Genomic DNA, 22,094 nt, shown 5'->3' on the forward strand with positions numbered 1-22,094 from the left:
ATCACATGTAGCCTGTAACATTGTTGGAAAATATTTGTTTCTTTTGATTTAGTGTTCAGTTAGCTAGCTACAGTAGGTGTTCGTTCATATGACCTATTTTTAGAAGTGATGTTCTCTACCCTTACAGTTGTTTTAACCATGCCTGATGGAATTACCATATTTTTTACCCTAGTGTTCAAAAATTCATAATCGAAATTTCAATATCTGGCCAAAAAATGCTATGAGATATTTTGTCCAACTCCTGCCGCCCTAGAGTGTGTGTGGAAATGGTTCCTTGAGCAAGATGCACTCAAATTTTAAAGGCATGTGAGAGTCTGTGCGTTCTGCATGCCACGTTCTCAGCAGTGAATAATTCATTCAGCACATAGTAAGACCTATGAGACCAAACCCTCTCTCTCCCTCCCTCCTTCTACTTCTATCGTTTTAAAACTCACAACTCTTTCTCACTTACACTGCGCAAGACTGAGTATTCTCTCCATGTTTGGTCCTCGTAAGCTCAGATCTCTGCTCTCTTTTCCTCTCTCTGTTCTGTCCATCTCTTCTGTCGTCTATGATTTATTCTTCCCTCTCCCCACTCACAAGCACCAGGTGAGAGGAGCTCCCCCCCCCCCCCCCCCCCCCCCCGCACACTGTGGCGGATGTGTTGGCTCTGAGCTGTGCTGTTCAGTGAAAGGTCATCCCTCCTCCCCCACTGATCCACTCTGCAGACACACTGCCAAGAAACACTCCTCAGACTCCCAATACAGCACCGGCCATGGTGCAGAGCGGGAGCTCTGTTGCTAAGGAGAAAAAGTGCCTCTGTTGTTTCTGCGTTTCTGCGTAACCGAGTGTGTGTTTCTTCCTCACACCGACTGATTACAATCCCTCTATCTGTTATGGCACATTCACCACCAGCCTGTTTCTCCTCTTCTCTCTCTCTCTCCCCCTAGCTGGGGTTCTGGAACTAACATGTCCTGACAACTGGAACCCTAAGCTTCCACCACGCTGCGCCTTACCCATCGTCACTTCCTACCTCATACACTACACACACACACAGTCGTCCCCTCTGCGTGTGTGTGTGCTCCACAGAGAGCCAGTTATGTAACGAGCGGCTCTGAAGTTGTCTCCTCCTCTCTACTGTACTAGGTGTTAGAGTGAACTGCGCTGTGTGGGAGAGGGTGCATATGTTTGTGTACTGCAAGGATGGGGAATGTTTGTCAGTGGACACTTGATTGCTCACTCATTTGGCTGCGTGTGTGCGTCTGTCTTTACATGTCTACTTGTATATTCTCCCTCGTTTTCTCCCTGTCCACTCTCTGCTCTCTCCTTCTCTCTGTTCCTTTCTTTCACTGTTCTCTTTCTCTCACACACAAATGCACTCATGCATATTCGCATTCTTTTTTCCCCCTCTTCATGCTCCACTACCCCCCCCCCCCCTCAGTTTCTCTTGGTGCGTAAATCACAGAGAATGAGCCCCTGAATGAGCAAGTGAGTGATTGTATCACTGCTGTGTGGACGGCGCATCACATGTAGCCTAACGGTTCATAACAGATGATTTTCTCTTGTTTGTATTCATGTTCGCCTAAAATTCCCTTGTTTCTGCTGATTTGAGAATGAGATTTTTGTAGTGTGTGTGTGTGTGTGTGTGTGTGTGTGTGTGTGTGTGTGTGTGTGTGTGTGTGTGTGTGTGTGTGTACACACACACTGATCCTCTTGAAATGATGAACAGTGCTTCAGCTACATATTTAGGCGGTGACTCGTAATGAAAATCGAGAATCCCTCTCCTCCATTCCCCTCTCCCTGGGGGGTAGCCCTACAGGGAGCTAGAGGAACCATGTTACACTGGAGCCATTGTGAGAAGGAGGACATGTGTGCCTGCAACACAGCAAATGGAAGAGGACTTGTGTGGCAGCGTGCCGTGACTCCAGCATTCGACATGCTTAGATTTTTTTGTACTGTTCTGAATGGCCGGTGATATAATCACAAATACACACTGCATTACCTCAATGGAAAGAACTAGCTAGCAGCAAGGTGCGTGTGTGTGCTAATGCAGGGAGTCTGATTGAAATGTGATTCCCAGAGAGAGACACACACACACACACACACACACACACACACACACACACACACACACACACACACACACACTCCTAACAATTGAGATTCAGCCTTCAAAACTGCATTCATCTGATCAATTCTCTAGGAGTGTAGAGGGGTAGAAAATTCTGCTCCAACCACAACCATGGGTGCGTCTCAAATGGCACCCTATTCCCTACATTGTGCACTACTTTTGACCAGAACCTTGTGGGATAGTGCATTATATAGGGAATAGGGTGTCATTTGGGACTCACACCGTTACTATAGTCTATACCCAATAGTGCTATTACCCTTCAGCCTTTGGGATAGTTTAAAATAAACTCACCAATATCAGTGTAAATATTATGAGTACGCATCGACACATTTGCTCTGCATATGTACTGAGTATAAAGCCATACACTAATTTGAAGCATCAATGAGTGGTGCGTCTAAATGAGCGCGCGTCACATGATTCTGAGACCACACATTGAAGGCAAGTGTCCAAAGCGTTAGCGGGTGCACGATCTATGGTCTTCACATACATGCCAAACTCCATCATGCTTATGTTAATGTGTCATGGTTTTCACAAGTGTGCTTTTGCTTGTGCCATTGTTGGAGAGAAACTCATCATTTCACATTAGTTTGGAATTATTTTATACATTGTATTGCCTGATCCACTGAGTCCATTGAGTGTTATATCGTTTAAATTTTTATGAGCCTATGTGTGTGTGAGGTGATGTTTGACAAATAAGTGTAGAGTTGGAGGTGTAGTGTGTGTGTATGTTTAGAGTTGTGTGTATGTGTGCGGTGTCATCTTGGTTAGCATTTCACTGTACTGTTTGCACCTACTATGTCCTGTGTATGTGACAAATAAACTATTATTTGATCTGTGTAACAGCTAGCCCTAGACGTCTAATCATGAATGTGTCGGTTGCTTCTTTGTGATCTCTCCACCACAGCAATCAGCTGAAGAAGGGCGATAAGAACGGGAAGGGCCTGAGTCATTTCTCCATGAAGGCGTGTGCAAAGGTGCAGAAGAAAGGCAACACGTCCTAGAACGAGGTGGCCGACGATCTGGTGGCCGAGTTCACCCACTCCACCACCGTCATGGCCACAGACTCGGTGAGTCCGTAAATACTACGATAGTTGAGTAGACGCTTTCATCCAAAACCACTTACGGTTGACAGTGACACAGTCAGTATATGTGGCCAATGCAGGAATCAAAACCACAACCCTGGGTAGTGTTCATTAGGCACCAAACGGAAGAAAATGGAATGAAACAGGGAGGGACTACCTGGAGAAAACGGTGCTTGTCTTTCAGTTATATTTTCCATTGCATGCCCTAATGAACACAACCCTGGTGTTGCCAAGCCCCGTGGTCCTCTAACCCATTGTGCCAGTAGAATGATAAAGTATTTCTGACTATACTTTAGCCAATGCCTCTAACGTCCCCTTTCATGAATAAATAAAGAACAAACCGATCTGGCCAACAGGCTAGTGGATAACACTCAACACGTGGTTCTTTTAATTCTTCTTGTTTATTTGCAATGTACATTTTTCTTCTTGTTTGTGAGAAAATTGTTGTACTCGGGACACCATTGGGAATGAGACCCTGGTCTCATTGGGCTACCCTGAATAAATAAAAGTTAATACAAAATATGTCCAATTTGACATTAGAGCAAAACAGCGATGCATTTTTCTTTGCAGATAAATGTTAGATACGTTTGTTTTTCCATTCATAAGCTGTTCAAGATAAGCAATTAACGAATGACAGCTTTGAGGTCATAGAGACTATGGAATGTTGATTATGTTGCAAACGGTTCCCTTGCATCCCAAAGCATTGTGTTGGAGGAATCCGACTGAAAGTTAGGCTGTTTTAATAGTGAGGAGGGAGCCAACCTCTGAATACTTTCCGGTATTAATAATGACATGGCCCCATAAAATAGCTTGGCCCCAGCCCTAATCTGCTTACTTCCTGTGGAATGTTAAAAAGTATCATTAATTAAAAACAGATTAACCATGAGGGCTAGGCTAGCAGTCAGTGCACCTCCGGAGGGGTAGTGGGTAGTCCTGGCCAGGGACACACACCATGGAGCAGTTACTAATGAGATGACCCTTGACCCCCCCCCAAGACAAGCCTAGAATCATAACCTCTTCTCTGCTATTCTGTTTCCTTGCTCTTCTCTTATTTTTTTGGTCTATTTTCTTTACTCACTTCTCTTTAATTTGATCTTTCCTCACTCTTCTCTCTCTCTCCCCCTCCCTCCCCAGCAGGTGTATGACCAGAAGAACATCCGCAGGCGCGTGTATGACGCCCTCAACGTGCTGATGGCCATGAACATCATCTCCAAGGAGAAGAAGGAGATCCACTGGATTGGCCTGCCCACCAACTCAGCCCAGGATTGTCAAAACCTGGAGGTGATCTTACACACACATTTTAAACCAGCAGAGTTCTCTCTGGGAGCTGAAAGTGAGCCTTGACAGCCACTCCATGACATCTGTCACTGTCACCGCAGGAAAAGAGGGACAGGGGGACGGAGAGAAAGGGGTGAGGGGAGCACAGACAAAGGAAATGGGAAGAAAAACGAAAGACCCTTTCAGTTCTCATCTGTATCATGTGTCAACTTCCTGCAGAATATAGATCTGTCACGATAAACACACGAACACACACAGTGACCCATTCTGGTGGAGGACTAGGAATAAGGGAGTGGGGAGATGGAGAGTAGAGTACTCCTACAGCTGGCCTGTTTTGACAGCAGAGGACTTTCGCAATCCATCACTACTGTCTGACAATACAAATAGTAATTGTCTTGCTTTAGTCTGGTCAGTTACTTAAAGAACAACACGAACTGTCTGAGTGGTGGGATATGGGTAGGGTTCTGTTGGAGCACAGCGTTAAGGTGGAGTGGAGGTTGGATGGAGGAGGGGCACAGACAGTACACTGACCAGCACCACCGCTGACCATCTACATCTAGTCAATAACTTCCAGACCCTGTCATGACCATGGCCACCCATTGGAGGCTTCAAGAAGCACTCCAAAATAGCTCCATATGCTGATCTAGCTACTTTTGTATGTTTCTTTTGAAATTGCTTGTTTGTTTTGCTTTACCAGCACTTTGAGATTCTTTATGTGATGTATGTTGTTATACCAGTTCTTTCTAAAATGCTTAATAAACTGTTTCTCTAATCAGGTGGAGAAACAGAAACGCCTGAATAGGATCAGGTAGAAGAGAACTCAACTGGATGAACTCATACTGCAGGTACGTGTGTGTGTGTGTGTGTGTGTGTGTGTGTGTGTGTGTGTGTGTGTGTGTGTGTGTGTGTGTGTGTGTGTGTGTGTGTGTGTGTGTGTGTGTGTGTGTGTGTGTGTGTGTGTGTGTGTGTGTGTGTGTGTGCGCGCTTATCTCTTTGTGTGTGTGCGAGGGAGAGAGGGGAAAGTCAGATGCCTTGGTCGTGAGTGATGAGCTAGGAAGCTGTCCATCTATAAATCCATTGGAGAAAAAAAACAGCTTATCGTTAGCATCTCAATAGCATATGAAAGGGAACTTTTGTATGACCCCTTGGAGTTCCAAGGGGCCAGAGGGTGTGGATGTGGGTGTGGTCGGAGTTCTCTTGATTGATTACTTCTCCCTGTGAGAAAGACTTCGCGATCACCGAAATGTATTCGCAGTCTGTTTCTTGAAATGTACCGCACAACGGATAGTTGTCATTCATTGCATCTCCGATTGATGGTGTGTTGTGGCTACATTTTGCTCTGCCCTAATGAAGGTTACTCACTCTAAAGCGAGATTTAAGCTTCAGTCTAAGCTCCTATTCCTCTGAGGTTTTCCCTCAGAATCGATTTAGCCACGATATGCTAGGGCTTGGTGTTTTTCCTGACCACATAACCTGACCAGGAAAGACTCGTGGCCCCATGCCCATGTATGATGTAGTTCCACTCATGAACCATACACGCTCAACCTTCAGAGATTGAAAATGTGTATGTGGGGATAAAAGTTTTTGAAGTATGTATTGATAAGATTAGCTGTATTTGTAGTAACAATGTATTTAAAACTGTGTGGATAGGTGTGTTCGAAAGTTTGCACTTTAGGACCAACGGAAGATTGATGGAATACCGTAGCCAGGCGAACTAAATCAAATGCACCTAAAATGTGTTTCTAAACATTGCTCGTCTCTCCTCAAACAGCAAATCTCTCAAGAACCTAGTGCAGAGAAACAAAGCCAGTGAGGCTTCCTCCCCGGCCCCTCCCCCTTCCAGCTCTGTCATCCAGCTCCCCTTCATCGTCCTCAACACAGACGTACGCACCGTCATCGACTGCTCCATCTCCAGCGACAAGTATGTGTCACCGCAATGTCTTCACCCTAATGCCTATTACAAAGACAACTCCAGGTCACTTATTACTGAATCGCTTATCCAAATGCCACAGTAGTATAACACACATGCTCATTGCGCCTTTATCATTAAAATGCCAACACTTCTCCTGCAGTGCTAAGAGTAAATTCAGTTAGGATCACAAGGTTTTGCCGTGATTAAAATATATGCGATTTATACGGATGGCTACCACAGTAATCCCCGACTCTCTGTAGGTAGCCAGGACAAACATATATTTTCACTAATATCATCAAAATCAATAAGTCATAGCACGTTTTTGTTCTCATTCAGTAGTTTTTACCTGATAAAGTAGAATCCTGTTGAAAAATAATATTAAAACGTACAGTTTATATTCCTAAAACATAGATTGAAAATTGCTGCTTCCTGTTGTAATGGCTTTTGATTCATGGCCAAGTGTCAAAACACTGGTTTTAGATGTCCAAATAAATCATCAACATGCTGAAATAAGTATTTTGAAGACCAATTCATGAAAGTTACTCCCTAAACACACGTGTCACACTTGTGTTCACACTACTTGTATTTTACTAAATTAGTAACTTATAAACTGCACACGCACCAATATTTACCAAGCGGTCACTCGACTGGAATTGATTAGCTTCACACTCAACAAGGGAAACTGTTAAGCGTGAAAAACACAGCAGCATTGCAGGTCTTGACTCAAACCGGTGCAACTGGCACCTACTACCATACCCTGTTCAAAGGGACTTAATTATTTTGTCTTGCCCATTCACCCTCTGAATGGCACGCATACACAATTGTTTCCTCCCCTTCATCTACACTGATTGAAGTGGATTTAACAAGTAGCATCAATAAGGGATCATAGCTCTTACCTAGTCAGTCTATGTCATGGGAAAAGCAGATATTCATGTTTTGTACACTGTGTATACAGTGCATTCGGAAAGTATTCAGACCCCTTGACTTTCTTCCACATTTTGTTACGTAACAGCCTTATTCTGAAATTGATTAAATCGTTTTTTCCCTTCATCAATCTACACACAATACCCCATAGTGACAAAGCAAAAACTTTTGTATTAAAAATAAAGAATGGAAATATCACATTTACATAAGTATTTAGACCATTTACTCAGTACTTTGGCAGTGATTACAGCCTTGAGTATGACGCTACAAGCTTGGCACACCTGTATTTGGGGAGTTTCTCCCATTGTTCTCAGCAGATCCTCTCAAGCTCTGTCAGGTTTGATAGGGAGCGACTTGTCCCAAAGCCACTCCTGCGTTGTCTTGGCTTAGGGTCATTGTTCTGTTGGAAGGTGAACTTTGGCTCAGTCTGAGGTCCTGAGCGCTCTGGAGCAGGTTTTCATCAAGGATCTCTCTGTACTTTGCGCCGTCCATCTTTCCCTCGATACTGACTAGTCTCCCAGTCTCTGCCGCTGAAAAACATTCCCACAGCATGATGCTGCCACCACCATGCTTCACCGTAGGGATGGTGCAAGGTTTCCTCCAGACGTGTGGCTTGGCATTCAGGCCAAAGATTTCAATCTTGGTTTCATCAGACCAAAGAATCTTGTTGTCATGTGCCTTTTACCGAGGAGTGGCTTCCATCTGGCCACTCTACCATAAAGGCCTGATTGGTGGAGTGCTGCAGAGATGGTTGTCCTTCTGGAAGGTCTCCCATCTCCACAAAGGTACTCTGGAGCTCTGTCCGAAAGACCAGGGATCCCATCGCTGACCAAGGCCCTTCTCCCCCGATTGCTCAGTTTGGTCGGATGGCCAGTTCTAGGAAGAGTCTTGGTGGTTCCAAACTTCTTCCATTTAAGACTGATGGAGGCCACTGCGTTCTTGGGGACCTTCAATGCTGCATACATTTTTTGGTACCAATCCTTAGATCTGTGCCTCGACACAATCCTGTCTCGAAGCTCTGGGGATAAGTCTTTCGACCTCAGGGCTTGGTTTTTGCTCTGACATTGTCAACTGTGTGAACTTATATGGACAGGTGTGTGCCTTTCCAAATCAATTGAATTTACTACAGGTGGAAACATCTCAAGGGTGATCAATGGAAACAGGATGCACCTGAGCAAAATGTCAAGTCTCATAGCAAAGGGTCTGAATACTTATGTAAATAAGGTATTTCTGTTTTTTATATTTGCTCAAATTTCAAAAAACTTGTTTTGGCCTTGTCATTATGGGCTGTTGTGTGTAGATTGGGAAAAAATGTTTTTTACATTTAAAAAAAAGGCTGTTATGTAACAAAATGTGGAAAAAGTCAAGGAAGGGGTCTGACTGAATGCACTGTCTTTGAGAAAATTATTTTGGTAGATAGCCAAGAAAGGAAACAACACTTTTTTTACAGGATAATGTGAAGGATCACCACCTCACATCGGTTTAATAAATAGCGATCGGGTTTGGCTTTCATTTTAATGATAGCATAACCCTCAAATCCATGAATTCATGTCAGGCCAGAGACATTTATAGGAGGAGTGGATATTTATTTATTTTTTTGCCACCGTGGTCTGAAAATGACAGTTTGCGTCCCTCTACGGACTGACATGTATGACAAAAAACACTGATATTAATCTGTTTTAAGCAATCAATTTTGTGAGATCGTGATGACTATAAACTTTAATACTAACAATTAACCATTCTGAGGTAAAAAGTATGTGCATTTCCTGTAATATTGTGTGGTGAAAACTTTAGTTTGTGTAATGTAGTAACACGTTCTGTCCACCATAGACAAATTAGCGTAATATAACATAATGAAATATGTCAAAGTAATTCAATATTTTAATATATGATGACAGTAAATGTAGCACACTCACCCATTATTACAATGACATCTATTTCGTCCTACTTTAACCACTTTAAAAATACAATTTAACCAGTCACTCTAGACTAGAGCTTCCATATGGTCTGTGCAGCAGGCTGAACGTTTGACGTCCCTACTGTCGATGCGAATACCTTTTCGACTTCAACAACACCTTTGAGATCCACTACGACAGAGATTCTGAAGAGCATGGGGTTGTCCCTGGGCCTGGAGAGTGGGAAGTGCACCGCAGACAATCTCGTCCTGGCCAAGTCCCTCATTCCCAGGTCCCTGGAGATCTACATCATAGGTGAGAGTTGGAAAATGGCATTCATTGACAAGCATTTTTGACGTGTGTGGAAACAGGCCATTTCTGTCATTTCAATCTGTCCTCGTCTCTCCTCCCACTGGCATGGCCAGAGGCACCCGTCAAACAAGGTAGATTACCTCTCATAACTTTTCAATCAAAACTGTGATTTGAACACAATCCACTACCAAATAAGAACACTGTGGCTCTGTTCAAAAGTAGTGCACTATATAGGGAATAAGGTGCCATTTGGGATGTAGCCAGGAAATGATTCTGTTTTTGTGTGGCAAAATGTTTTGTTGCACACCTTACTGATAACAGAAAAGCTCAAGCCATATAAATGACTTAAGGTGGCATGATTGATTTTAATTTGAGAACTGAAGTGACTGACCAGTGGTGTGGGTTGTCGTGTTTCAGCTCTTTCCCAGATGACCTGGACTCTGCCTCTTTGAATGGAAGGAGGAGCTACAGCCACAGTAGCACCACCCTCTCCGAGTCTCGAGGCCAGACGCCCAGCTCCTTCAACGAGGAAGAGGAGGACGATGATGACAACAAACCCTCTTCCCCAGAGTGACTGATGGACAGACAGGCATCAGTGATGCACCATACCTCTCTCTCTGAGACAGGACTCTCATCTCCTACTCTGTTCACATGGGGAATGGAAGTTCTCTGGGGATGTGGCCAGATATACAGGAAATAAGTTGCCAGTCATTCAGGTCTATGATATGATATTTTAGAAGCATTTATATATCTGTTTCTGTCTTAATTTCTCTCTTGTAGTTATTTTTGTAAATGTCTTCATGGCTGCTGCCCCTGTATTTCCTCTAGCGGCGAAAAGGTTCCAAATTGTTCTGCCAAGAGGAGATATCTGCGTAATCTCCCAGAAAAAAGGTCTGTTGTTTTTAGATGGAGTGCAATGTTTTGTAGTCATTTTTTACTCTACATAAGTGCTAGAGGAGTGTGGCTATGCATAAAAACGCTCACACTGCCGTGGCACACCACAGACTCGTGACCGAATATTTTTCAGGATTATTGAAAATTATTTCCCTGTTACAATAAAACATGTCAAACGTATAGGAATAGTACGTGTGTTGATGTATGCTAGTGGTTTGACTTTCTGTTCCTCCTTTAACGCAATGTTTGTCTAATCAATGGGATCCCGTCCGATCCTATTCTAAGTTTGCATTTTAATTTAAGGTCTGTTTAGGTTAATAGAAGGGGATTTCTAGGCTTCTTTGAACCACCCCAAAACATTCTGTAAAATATATTTTTTTACGCTACTTATGATACTCCTTTACTATTTTTTGCAGTTTAATGTCAGCCATTAGATACAACTGTGTGTAAAGATGCCAGCAGTAACCTTTAACCCAGGTATTAGCCCTACCTTGTCTAGAAACAAGGGTACATTATGAGTAAATGTTGTTTTATTTTAAGTGTAAACCATTATTAGTCTATCATCAATACCTTTTTTAATATAATCATTGTGCCGATATGTAATGGCCTATTCCGTTCAATGCGTTGCACCCTCCTGAACACAACCTCTGTGTCATTGTGACCTTTGGACCCTTGAGCACGTTAGGCCCTCCACTCAGTGGACATTGTACTTGGGGAAATGTGTGTACTCTCTTTTAGAATGTTCTGCTTCGTGGTTGCAGATATGACTGGGTCATTATAATTTTGGCTAAATCAGTATTTTCAAGAAGAATTCTCTCCAAGTTTAGGTATTTATCTCTTGGACACTACATTTCCTTGTGTCAGTAAGCCTTCTATTTAGGACTGTGTTTCTTAGTCCTGGTCCTGGGGACCCAAAGGGCTGCACATTTTTGTTTTACACACCTGATTCCACTAATCATTGAGTTGATTAGTGGAATTGGGTGTGGTGCTGCTGCCTTAACATTTTTTGCAGCCTTTGGGTCCACAGGACCAGGATTGAGAAACACTGATTTAGAAAATGTCCTCTTGGTTTAATGGGTAAGATGTTGGTTTGATTGGTGACTAAATTATTAAGTGTGTGGGTACGTAAAATGTTATGACCCGTTCTTTAATCCTTGAGCGTAATCCTTTGAGAGTAGAAATCCCCAGAGTGAAATCCTCTCTCAGCCTTGCCAAGGCCTTCTGTTTTAGATGGGTGCACCTCAATAGTCTCAAGTAGCTTCCTCTTCATCTGCACCGATCTGAATTCATGGGATAGGTGAAAACATTAGTGCAGATTAATTGAGTAGGCATTGAGACTGGAGAGGAAACTACTTGAATGTGCCCATTGTAAAACTTCACACTTACATCTAGGGCTCGGCATCTGATCCAACCATAAATTCATACATTGTTTTTTCATATTTGACCTTTTTTTTTTAACTAGGCAAGCCAGTTAAGAACAAATTCTTATTTACAATGACGACCTACTCCGGCCAAACCCTGACGACGCTGGGCAAATTGTGCGCCGCCCCTATGGGACTCCCAATCACGGCCGGATGTGATACAGCCTGGATTGTGCCCCATGGACTGAGAGGATTCAAGTTCAATATGTAGCTAGATGTAGAAGGCTAATGTTAACAAGCTAACGTTGCCCATGAGAGGAAGTTAGGTTTGTGAGCAAGCATTTTAGCCAGGTAGCCTGTGACAACAAAAAATGAAAGCATGTACTGTATGAAAGTCATAGACTGTTTTGTCAACATGAAAGCGAGGAGGATGGCATTGGCATTTCTCTACAAGTAAGGTTAGTAAACATGTTTTTTTCTACTTGCATGAACACACACACACACACATCAGAACCATGAACAGCCACTAGTTTACGTTGATTGGACTAAATTGTTTCTAGTATATTTCATTTGTCACTGTATTAGACAAAGCATAGGTGATTTGATGATGTTGAAATGGTGCTGAAATAGTGGAGGCAGCTCCTGTTTCCTTTTCGACTTGCGGTAACTCCATGGATATAAATCAACAGTTGTTTAGTAGTCCGAAAATGTCGGAAACATTAACTTGCTTGACCATGCTGTAGGTCATGTAACTGTTTGTTATATGCAATATGTTTTGTAGACTTCACTGGAGAGAGGTTGCTCATTGGATTTGGGAATTTATTCTGCCACTGTCTTCTTATTGTCTCGGCCTTAGGCCTATATACTGTATCATGGCGGCAAGGCATATGAGCTAACAGGTTATAGAGCAAACAATCAATTATCATAACACAGGTTGTAAATGGCTTTTTTTCTGGCTTGGCTTCCCCAGTGATTTTACCCACGCACCGCTACTGCGCTCTCGGAGTCCCAGAATACCCTAATTGTTTATATCCGTTCCTAAATCCAGAGCAGTTTGATTGAACTGCCTTGTAATACTGAAACACTACTTTACCCTAGCTAGTGTGCTAGTGACCATTTTGTTCAAAACTATACAATCTTTATTTTCCATTGAAATGTCTTTTTTTTATTTAACCTTTATTTAACTAGGCAAGCCAGTTAAGAACAAATTCTTATTTACAATGACAGCCTACTGGGGAACAGTGGGTTAACTGCCTTGTTAAGGGGCAGAATGACAGATTTTTACTTTGTCAGCTCGGGGAGTCGATCCAGCAACCTTTCAGGTTACTGGCCCAATGCTCTAACCAGTAGGCTACCTGCCACCCCAGTTATTTCAAAAGAGGCTGGAAGCCCCTCGGGTCAGCCCAGAGCAGTGCCCCGGAGCAGGTTAGTGGTGATGTGGCTTTTTCAAGGTCACAAATGGTACTAGGCACCTGAGATTCTGATACCAGCATCCCTCCAGTTGCAAGCTCACTCCCACTAGATATTTCCTCTGGCTAAAGAGGAACCTAATTATCAATTTTCTTGGAGAGACCCACCCAAGTAACACATGCAAACTGAGAGGTTGGAAGTACAGGATCAGCCACAGTGCAGCATCCTGGAGCAGTGTATGGGTTAAGTGCCTTGCTCAAGGGCAAAAGGTCAAGAGATGGCAGTGGCATCAAATTGTATTTGTCACATGTGCTGAGTACAACAGGTGTAGAATTTACAGTGAAATTGCTTACTTACAAGCCCTTAACCAACACTGCAGTTCAAGAAATAGAGTTATGAAAATATTTACTAAAGTTATTTATTTATTTTTTTAAACAGCAACACACGAAAATTACATACTAACGAGGCTATATACAGGGGGTAATGGCACCGAGTCAATGTGTAGGGGTACAGGTTAATCGAGGTAATCTAGGATACTGGGGTGTAATCATTAGTCCAAACAGTTACAAAATTGTTCAATTTAGTTCAGGTAGGTCCCTGCCTGTTTCGTTCCGTTTAAGAAACGTTTTACAGAATCGGCGTAATGTATACACCCCTGATGACAGCAACCCTCCAGTTGCAGCTGGCTTCATCAGATTTTTTCCCCTTCAGACCTCTAAACTCTAGGCTCCATGACGGCGCTAACAGAACATATAAACACTGACAAAGTGAAGAACCAGCATCATAGATTGATATGGATGTGGCATTGCCATCACTTAATATTTATCAAATAGAGGGCTATTGATCACAAAAATAGGTTAGTCATTGGCCATATGCCTACAGCCTTCTCGATCCTCACCAGAAAGCTATATCGAAATCAGGGATGGGCAACTCAGACCAGGGATAGGCCGGGGCCATTTTCACAAAATAACAGTCGGGGTCTCAACTTACTGTTGAGAGTTAGAATAATAGAATACACAAGGTGCAATTTCTAAATTTGGTTGTGCATTGCAATCACTCAATTAGCCCATATCAGCAAAAATAATTATGATTGGTAAATTAGTCTAGTGGCCAGCTATCTAAACTTGTAAGCATGATCGAATTACCGACTGGGTTGGCTCATTAATAATCAGTTATCATATTAAAAATGGCTAAATCATTAATAATCAGTTATCATATTAAAAATGGCTAAATCTTCTCTCCGCCCCATGGCAAAATGTATTGAATTGCAGCAAACTTGCTAATAAAACGGCAAATTTTTCTCTATGCCCCATGAGAAAATGTGCAGAATTGTAGGAAATGAACTTTAAAACTTAAATTGTTTCACTTAGCTGTCATGAGGGGGGCTGCTAAAATGTTTTGCTGACAAGGTTTGAGGTGTATGGAGGTGGGTAGGCAGACACACAGCCACTGTGGCCCCTCATGACGAGTTCCGTTTTTTTTTTTGTGTCCCCACCCCATCAAAGTTGGCCATCCCTGATCTAAATCAATCTAGCCTACTTAAAATCAATAGAACCTTTTAAGATTATAAATAACAAATCAAATGAACCACCCCTCTTGAGTTTTGAGTGCCGAAAGTGCGCATGCGCTGAGATGCTTCTAACGCGAATTCTCCTCCAGCTCAGTTGCTGCAGTACTGTAGCGGTGTGGAGAGGGTAACCCGAAAGGACTAGGCTATATTGGGTCGGAAATAACAGTCGATGATTTTTGTTTATATAAAACAGAGGCAATCCATCGTTTATTAACCGTTTGGGCATTATAACATTCTTAACCATCTACGGTTTCTCATTTTGAACAACCCAAAGCCAACCATGTCGACCAAGGAGGAGACACCCGCCGCCGACGGAGACAAACCGCAGACGTCCTCCTGGAAAGATTCTATCTACAACCCACGAACAGGAGAGTTTATTGGCCGAACCGCTAAAAGCTGGGGTAAGAAACCGGGTTGTGACGAGATCTGATCGGGTTTGCATATTCAAACAATTAGATTTCCCATTGATGTGACAATTTATAGCCATACAAAGGCTCATTGACCGGATTTAATCGTTGATCAATGTGAATGCAGCCTTGGATGCAAATGTGTATAGTAATTTTGATCATTAAATAAATAGCCTGTTTTTTTAAGTAGGCCTACATACGGAGACGTTTGTTCGTTGTGATTTTCGCCGCAATAATGGCAACAGCCAATCAAAGTTGATCTAATGGGATCGGAATGTTTTTTTCCCCTCTGAAGGCACCTTCCCCCTTATAACCAAATATTTCTTACGGTCACTGATCTACTGAATTTATTTTACACATCAACTGCAATGGCTATAGCCTCGAATACATGGTTTCCTTATGTCCCTGGACTTAAAATATTGGAATAAATATTTTAAACTGTGTCCATTCATCATTTTTTCTCTCTCAATGTTTCCACACATGGCTCGAAATAGGCTTTTTTTTGCCCAGTTATTTGCGAGTTATTAACTATTAGGTCACTAGTGTGGGGGGATTACACTTTTTTTAAACCTATTTGTCATTTTTTTTAAATGACGGAGCCTAACAAGCCGAATCTAGGCTGCTTTAACTAGGTCAGTAGGCTAATATGTATCGGAATAAATCGCAATGGAATTAACAAACTGGGATTACAGCATTCTAGATATATCCAAATAATAATCGGCCTGTAGCCTTACCAACACTTCCCCAATTTCGTCCCCCTAATCAGTGCAATTAAACTGTTCTTAGAGTAACCTATAAAGCACCTTGTATCCTCTTGAGAAGCAGTCTCGCACGAGGCTGGCAAGGGATATGGGGCATGCATACACTGTTTCATCCTGTCATATCACCCTTCTTATTTCATTCATAGTAGGTATAGGCAGATTTTGTGTGGCTTAATTCTACAATAAACAATTGGAAAGTATTGTGACACACAGAACTGTGAAATGTAGTGGGTCTCCGGAATCTGGACGCTTCGTTGAGTTTCTGAAGGCATTGGATGATATAATTGTTCCAGGCTTTGATCTGATCCAGGTTAATTTGAAACTATGTTGCCAATAATGTCGATGGGTTATGGTTAGTGACACTTTGTTTCTGCAATACAGTAATAGAGCGAAGCTATTTCTCGGCCACTACTCGCGTGCAGTCAGTCATGCTATAATTTATTTATCATTCATAGAGTTCTACATCCTATCCTCCTCAAATTCTCAAGGTCAAATCAATTATCTCTCATTGGGCACAGCAGGCACACCATTTGTAGCCTACTGTCAATGATAAATAGTGGGGGTTGATCGCCTACGAGTTGCAGGGAGCATAAATCCATTTTAGATTTGAGAGCAATACTGAGCACATAAATGCAGACATACCTTAGCTCTGTTTTAAAGAAGAAGATTGCGTGTGTGCATGTGTTGGTGGGCACCTGTGTGTGATTATAATTGTGCAAGTTAACTGTGGCATAATTGTGCTCCTTTTGATTCCTTCTCAACACATGCCCTTGAATATGGTTGATACTCTAGTAGGCTACAAACATGGGAAAATGGTAGGCTTACTGATGCTGTGGGGGAGGTAGCGCTAGGCAACTCCTATGGTCTTATACCAGGTGTCTGGCATTGAGGAATAGGAGCAAAGACACTAGGCTTCAGTCAACACCTGTCATCCAGGACCTCTATACAAGGCGGTGTCAGAGGAAGGCCTAAAGAATTGTCAAATACTCCACCCACCTAAGCCGTAGACTGTTCTCTATGCCTCCACACTGAAAACGGTACCAGTGCACCAAGCCTGGAACCAACAGGACCCTGAACAGCTTCTACCCCCAAGCCATAACACTGCTAAACAAGGCTGCTATATAGCTAATCAAATGGCTACCTGGACTGCCTGCATTGATCCTTTTTTTCCCTCTCTTGCACTGACACACACACACACGCTGTTGCTAATTTCTATTATCGATCCTGTTGCCTAGTCACTTTACCTCTATGTATATGAACATACAGTTGAAGTCGGAAGTTTACATACACCTTAGCCAAATACATTTAAACTCCGTTTTCACAATTCCCGACATTTAATCCTAGTCAAAATTCCCAGTCTTAGGACAGTTAGGATCACCACTTTACTTTAAGAATGTGAAATATCAGAATAATAGTAAAGTGTTTTATTTAGTAGCATTGCCTTTAAATTGTTTAATTTGGGTCAAACCTTTCTGGTAGCCTTCCACAAGCTCCCCACAATAAGTTGGGTGAATTTTGTCCCATTCCTCCTGACAGAGCTGGTGTAACTGAGTCAGGTTTGTAGGCCTCCTTGATCGCACGCTTTTTTTTAGTCCTACCCACATATTTTCTATAGGATTGAGGTCAGGGCTTTGTGATGGCCACTCCAATACCTTGACTTGTTGTCTTTAAGCCATTTTGCCACAACTATGGAAGTATGCTTGGGGTCATTGTCCATTTGGAAGACCCATTTGCGACCAAGCTTTAACTTCCTGACTGATGTCTTGAGATGTTGCTTCAATATATCCACGTAATTTTCCTTCCTCATCATGCCATCTATTTTGTGAAGTGCACCACTCCCTCCTGCAGCAAAGCACCCCCACAACATGATGCTGCCACCGCCATGCTTCACGGTTGGGATGGTGTTCTTCGGCTTGCAAGCCTCCCCCTTTTTCCTCCAAACATAACGATGGTCATTATGGCCAAACAGTTCTATTTTTGTTTCAGCAGACCAGAGGACATTTCTCCAAAAAGTATGATCTTTGTCCCCATGTGCAGTTGCAAACCATAGTCTGGCTTTTTATGGTGGTTTTGGAGCAGTGGCTTTTTCCTTGCTGAGCGGCCATTCAGGTTATGTCGATATAGTACTCATTTTACTGTGGATATAGATACTTTTGTACCTGTTTCCTCCAGCATCTTCACAAGGTCCTTTGCTGTTGTTCTGGGATTGATTTGCACTTTTTGCACCAAAGTACGTTCATCTCTAGGAGACAGAACACGTCTCCTTCCTGAGCGGTATGATAGCTGTGTGGTACCATGGTGTTTATACTTGCGTACTATTGTTTGTACAGATGAACGTGGTACCTTTAGGCGTTTTTGAAATTGCTCCCAAGGATGAACCAGACTTGTGGAGGTCTACAATTTTTTTTTTTTCTGAGGTCTTGGCTGATTTCTTTTGATTTTCCCATGATGTCAGGCAAAGAGGCACTGAGTTTGAAGGTAGGCCTTGAAATACATACACAGGTACACCTCCAATTGACTCAAATGATTAGCCTATCAGAAGACATCATTTTCTGGAATTTTCCGAGCTGTTTAAAGGCACAGTCAGCATAGTGTATGTAAACGTCTGACCCACTGAAATTGTGATACAGTGAATTATAAGTGAAATAATCTGTCTAAACAATTGTTGGAAAAATTACTTGTGTCATGCACAAAGTAGATGTCCTAACCGACTTGCCAGAACTATAGTTTGTTAACAAGAAATTTGTGGAGTGGTTGAAAAACGAGTTTTAATGACTCCAACCTAAGTGTATGTAAACTTCTGACTTCAACTAAGTATCAAAAGTAAATGTAATTGCTCAAATATACTAAGTACAAGTATAAATAATTTCACATTCATTATACTAAGCAAACCAGACGGCACGATTTTCTTCTTTTTAAATTTACGCATAGCCAGGGGCACACTCCAACACTCAGACATAATTTACAAACAAAACATTCCTGTTTAGTGAGTTTGCCAGATAAGAGGCGGTAGAGATGACCAGAGATCTTGCTGTGTGTGAATTGGACCATTTTCCTGTCCTGCTAAGCATTTGAAATGTAAAGAGTACTTTTGGGTGGAAAATGTATGGAGTAAAAAAGTACATTATTTTCTTTAGAAATGTAGTGGAGTAAAAGTAAAAGTTGTCAAATATAAATTCTAAAGTACAGATACCCCAAAAAACTACTTAGGTAGTACTTTGAAGTACTTTACACCACTGATAGGGAGAGGGGGGAGAGGGATTGTTATTGAATAGATAAAAGGATTGGACTCGAGTTAAAGGGATACTTTGGTATTTTGTCTTTGCCTTTTTATCTACTTCCCCAGAGTCAGAAACTCGTGGATACCATTTTTATGTATCTGTATCCAGTATTAAGTAAGACAGTTTTGCGAGCCAACGCTAACTAGCATTAGCGCAGGGACTGGAAGTGTATGGGTATCTGCTAGCATGGTAGTAGATATCCATGAAGGAAGTTAGAGGTAGTTTTACGAGCTAATGCTAGAAGATACCCATAGACTTCCAGTCATTGCGCTAATGCTAGTTATTTTGGGATCATTGCCAAAATCCCAAAGTATCCCTTTAATATCCAGGTTGTGGCCGTCTTGCTCTCTCATTCCTCTCCATCTGCACAACTCTCTGGTTTATGTCCCTGTGGATTTGGGGCTACACTCAATCCAGACCTCGGAAGATCCACGTTATAGTGCGATTTGAAATGTAAAGGTAATTTCCGATTGAGCCGACATATGCAGCGTCAAAGATTGTCTATACACTGAGAAGATACAGGACTCTCCATTCTAACAATGGGAATAAATTAAGATTAAGATCACTTTATTTGTCAATTGTACACAAGGTCCAACCAAATTTTGACTTCTGCTTTAAACCAACCCCTCTGAAAGAAATGTCAGAAAAGGTGGAAGGCAGGTGGGAGGAGCCTGGAGCAGGCGGAAACATTTCAGCCAATGAGATTGCAGATATGCATGTTAGCCGGCACAAGTCTAATATAAAATGTGCATAAATGTATTTTGTCCCCCTACACCAAACGTGATCACGACACGCAGGTTAAAACAAACTCTGAACCAATTACATAAATTTGGGGACAGGTCGAAAAGCATTAAACATGTATGGCAATTTAGCTAGTTAGCTTGCACTTGCTAGCTAATTTGTCCTATTTAGCTAGCTTGCTGTTGCTAGCTAATTTGTCCTGGGATATAAACATTGAGTTATTTTACCTGAAATGCACAAGCTCCTCTACTCCACCAATTAATCCACACATAAAACGGCCAACCGAATCGTTTCTAGTCATCTCTCCTCCTTCCAGGCTTTTTCATCTTTGAACTTATATGGTGATTGGCATCTAAACTTTCATAGTATTACCACAACTACCGGCAAAACAGTTCGTCTTTCAATCACCCACGTGGGTATAACCAATGAGGAGATGGCACGTGGGTACCTGCTTCTATAAACCAATATGATGGGAGAGGCAGGACTTTCAGCGTGATCGGTGTCAGAAATAGAAAGGAGTTCTATTTTAGCCCTTGGCAACGCAGATGCTCGTTGGCGCGCGTGAGCAGTGTGGGTGCAATAATTGAATAACATGGATTTCTATGTTTATTTTGCGACGCGCGCAACGTGTCCGGTCTGGTCAGCATGTGAGTCACGTGGCTATGGCTTGCTATATAAAGCAAGCAGACAGGCATCGAGGCATTCAGCTACTGTTCGATTGAACGTTAGTGGGCAAAATGAGTGACCTAAGCGACTTTGCGCGTGATATGATCGTCGGTAACAGGCATCAAAACTATGAGTTTGACACCCATGATTTAAAAAAATGAACATCTTCTGTCCCAGTGTCCATTGGCGTTTTAGAGGGAGATGCGCTTTCCATGTCTATATTAAGGTTTTGTGAGGGAGCTAGAGGAGACATGGGGACATCTCAATAGTGTAAAGTGACTTTCTTGCCTTGTCTCCTCTCCTATATCTACACCAGTGGAGGCTGGTGACTTTAACATTCTTGGAGGATGTGAGACCCACAGTATAGGCGCGAACCACATAAAGACGACAAAGTGCTTTAAAAAAATCGTTAGACGAATGATTATGGGGAATGGGAATGAGAGGGTTACTTACAGTGTTGGGAAGGGATCACAGCAGTGATTTGAATTAGGGTATGAGGTATGACTTGGTGTTCAGAGGCTTGACTTCATTGCAAGACAAGGGTTGAGGTGTTCAGTTTTATATCACAAATTTTAGATGTGTAAATATTTTGAACATCAGAGCAATCTTGAGGGAATTCTATTTGAGTCAGAAAAGGATATTCATATGAAAGGTTAGCTATACAAAACATGGCAGAGAGCCTATATTGCAATTGCACTTGAAGAAATTTTCAAAGTTCTTAATGTTCCGTGTTGACTGACCTTCATGCCTTAAAGTATTGATGGACTGTCATTTCTCTTTGCTTATTTGAGCTGTTCTTGCCATAATATGGACTTGGTCTGTTACCAAAGGTCTATTTTCTGTATACCACCCCTACCTTGTCACAACACAACTAATTGGCTCAAACGCATTAAAGAAGGACAGAAATTCCACAAATGAACTTTTAACAAGGCACACCTGTTAATTGAAATGCATTCCAGGTGACTACCTCATGAAGCTGGTTGAGAGAATGCCAAGAGTGTGCAAAGCTGCCATCAAGGCAAAGGGTGGCTACTTTGAAGAATATAAATATAATTTGTTTCACACTGTTTTGGTTACTATATGATTCCATGGGTGTTATTTCATAGTTTTGATGTCTTCACTATTATTCTACAATGTAGAAACTTTTGACTGGTACTCTAGGTCTGGGCAGGTCTGTGATGTAGTTGATGTTTGTGTGATGTTTGTATGTATTTAAATAAACAAATGATTGTGTATGTGATTGACTCTACATACAGTAATGAGAGAACATTGACAGGGCTAGTCACAGTGCTTGGAGAGGAAACATTCAATGTACCAGTGGACGAGGGCACATGAGACATGGCTTCAGTTCATGACAGAAGAGTTGACACTGGTAGTGGAGTGGTGGTCATCACCTCTTCATCAGGGAACAGGAGGGTACTTAACTGTAAGTACAAATCGCAGATACGTTCCATTACAGCAACACCATCATAGGTTTGAGCAACAAGTTT

The 22,094-nt window shown here is 42.2% G+C and overlaps 2 protein-coding genes across 2 annotated transcripts in view; both read left to right on the forward strand.

The window, feature by feature from the left end:
• The first annotated feature begins 1,459 nt into the window (after window positions 1-1,459).
• On the forward strand, window positions 1,460-10,087 carry tfdp2 (transcription factor Dp-2). The gene is given in 8 exon segments (XM_082966086.1): window positions 1,460-1,467; window positions 3,015-3,177; window positions 4,327-4,473; window positions 5,247-5,323; window positions 6,242-6,394; window positions 9,355-9,399; window positions 9,401-9,516; window positions 9,942-10,087. Coding segments are annotated over 8 exon segments (855 nt in total).
• Window positions 10,088-14,818: 4,731 nt separating this feature from the next.
• atp1b3b (ATPase Na+/K+ transporting subunit beta 3b) overlaps window positions 14,819-22,094 on the forward strand; it is a 31,052-nt gene continuing 23,776 nt past the window's right edge. Inside the window, exon 1 of the mRNA XM_014161967.3 lies at window positions 14,819-15,149. Within this exon, the coding sequence (XP_014017442.1) occupies window positions 15,029-15,149 (121 nt within the window). The 5' untranslated portion in view covers window positions 14,819-15,028. The remainder of the gene's footprint in view (window positions 15,150-22,094) is intronic.

Source organism: Salmo salar, chromosome 20 (genome assembly GCF_965601325.2).
Source record: "Salmo salar chromosome 20, fSalSal1, whole genome shotgun sequence".
In the NCBI taxonomy this organism is placed as follows: domain Eukaryota; kingdom Metazoa; phylum Chordata; class Actinopteri; order Salmoniformes; family Salmonidae; genus Salmo; species Salmo salar.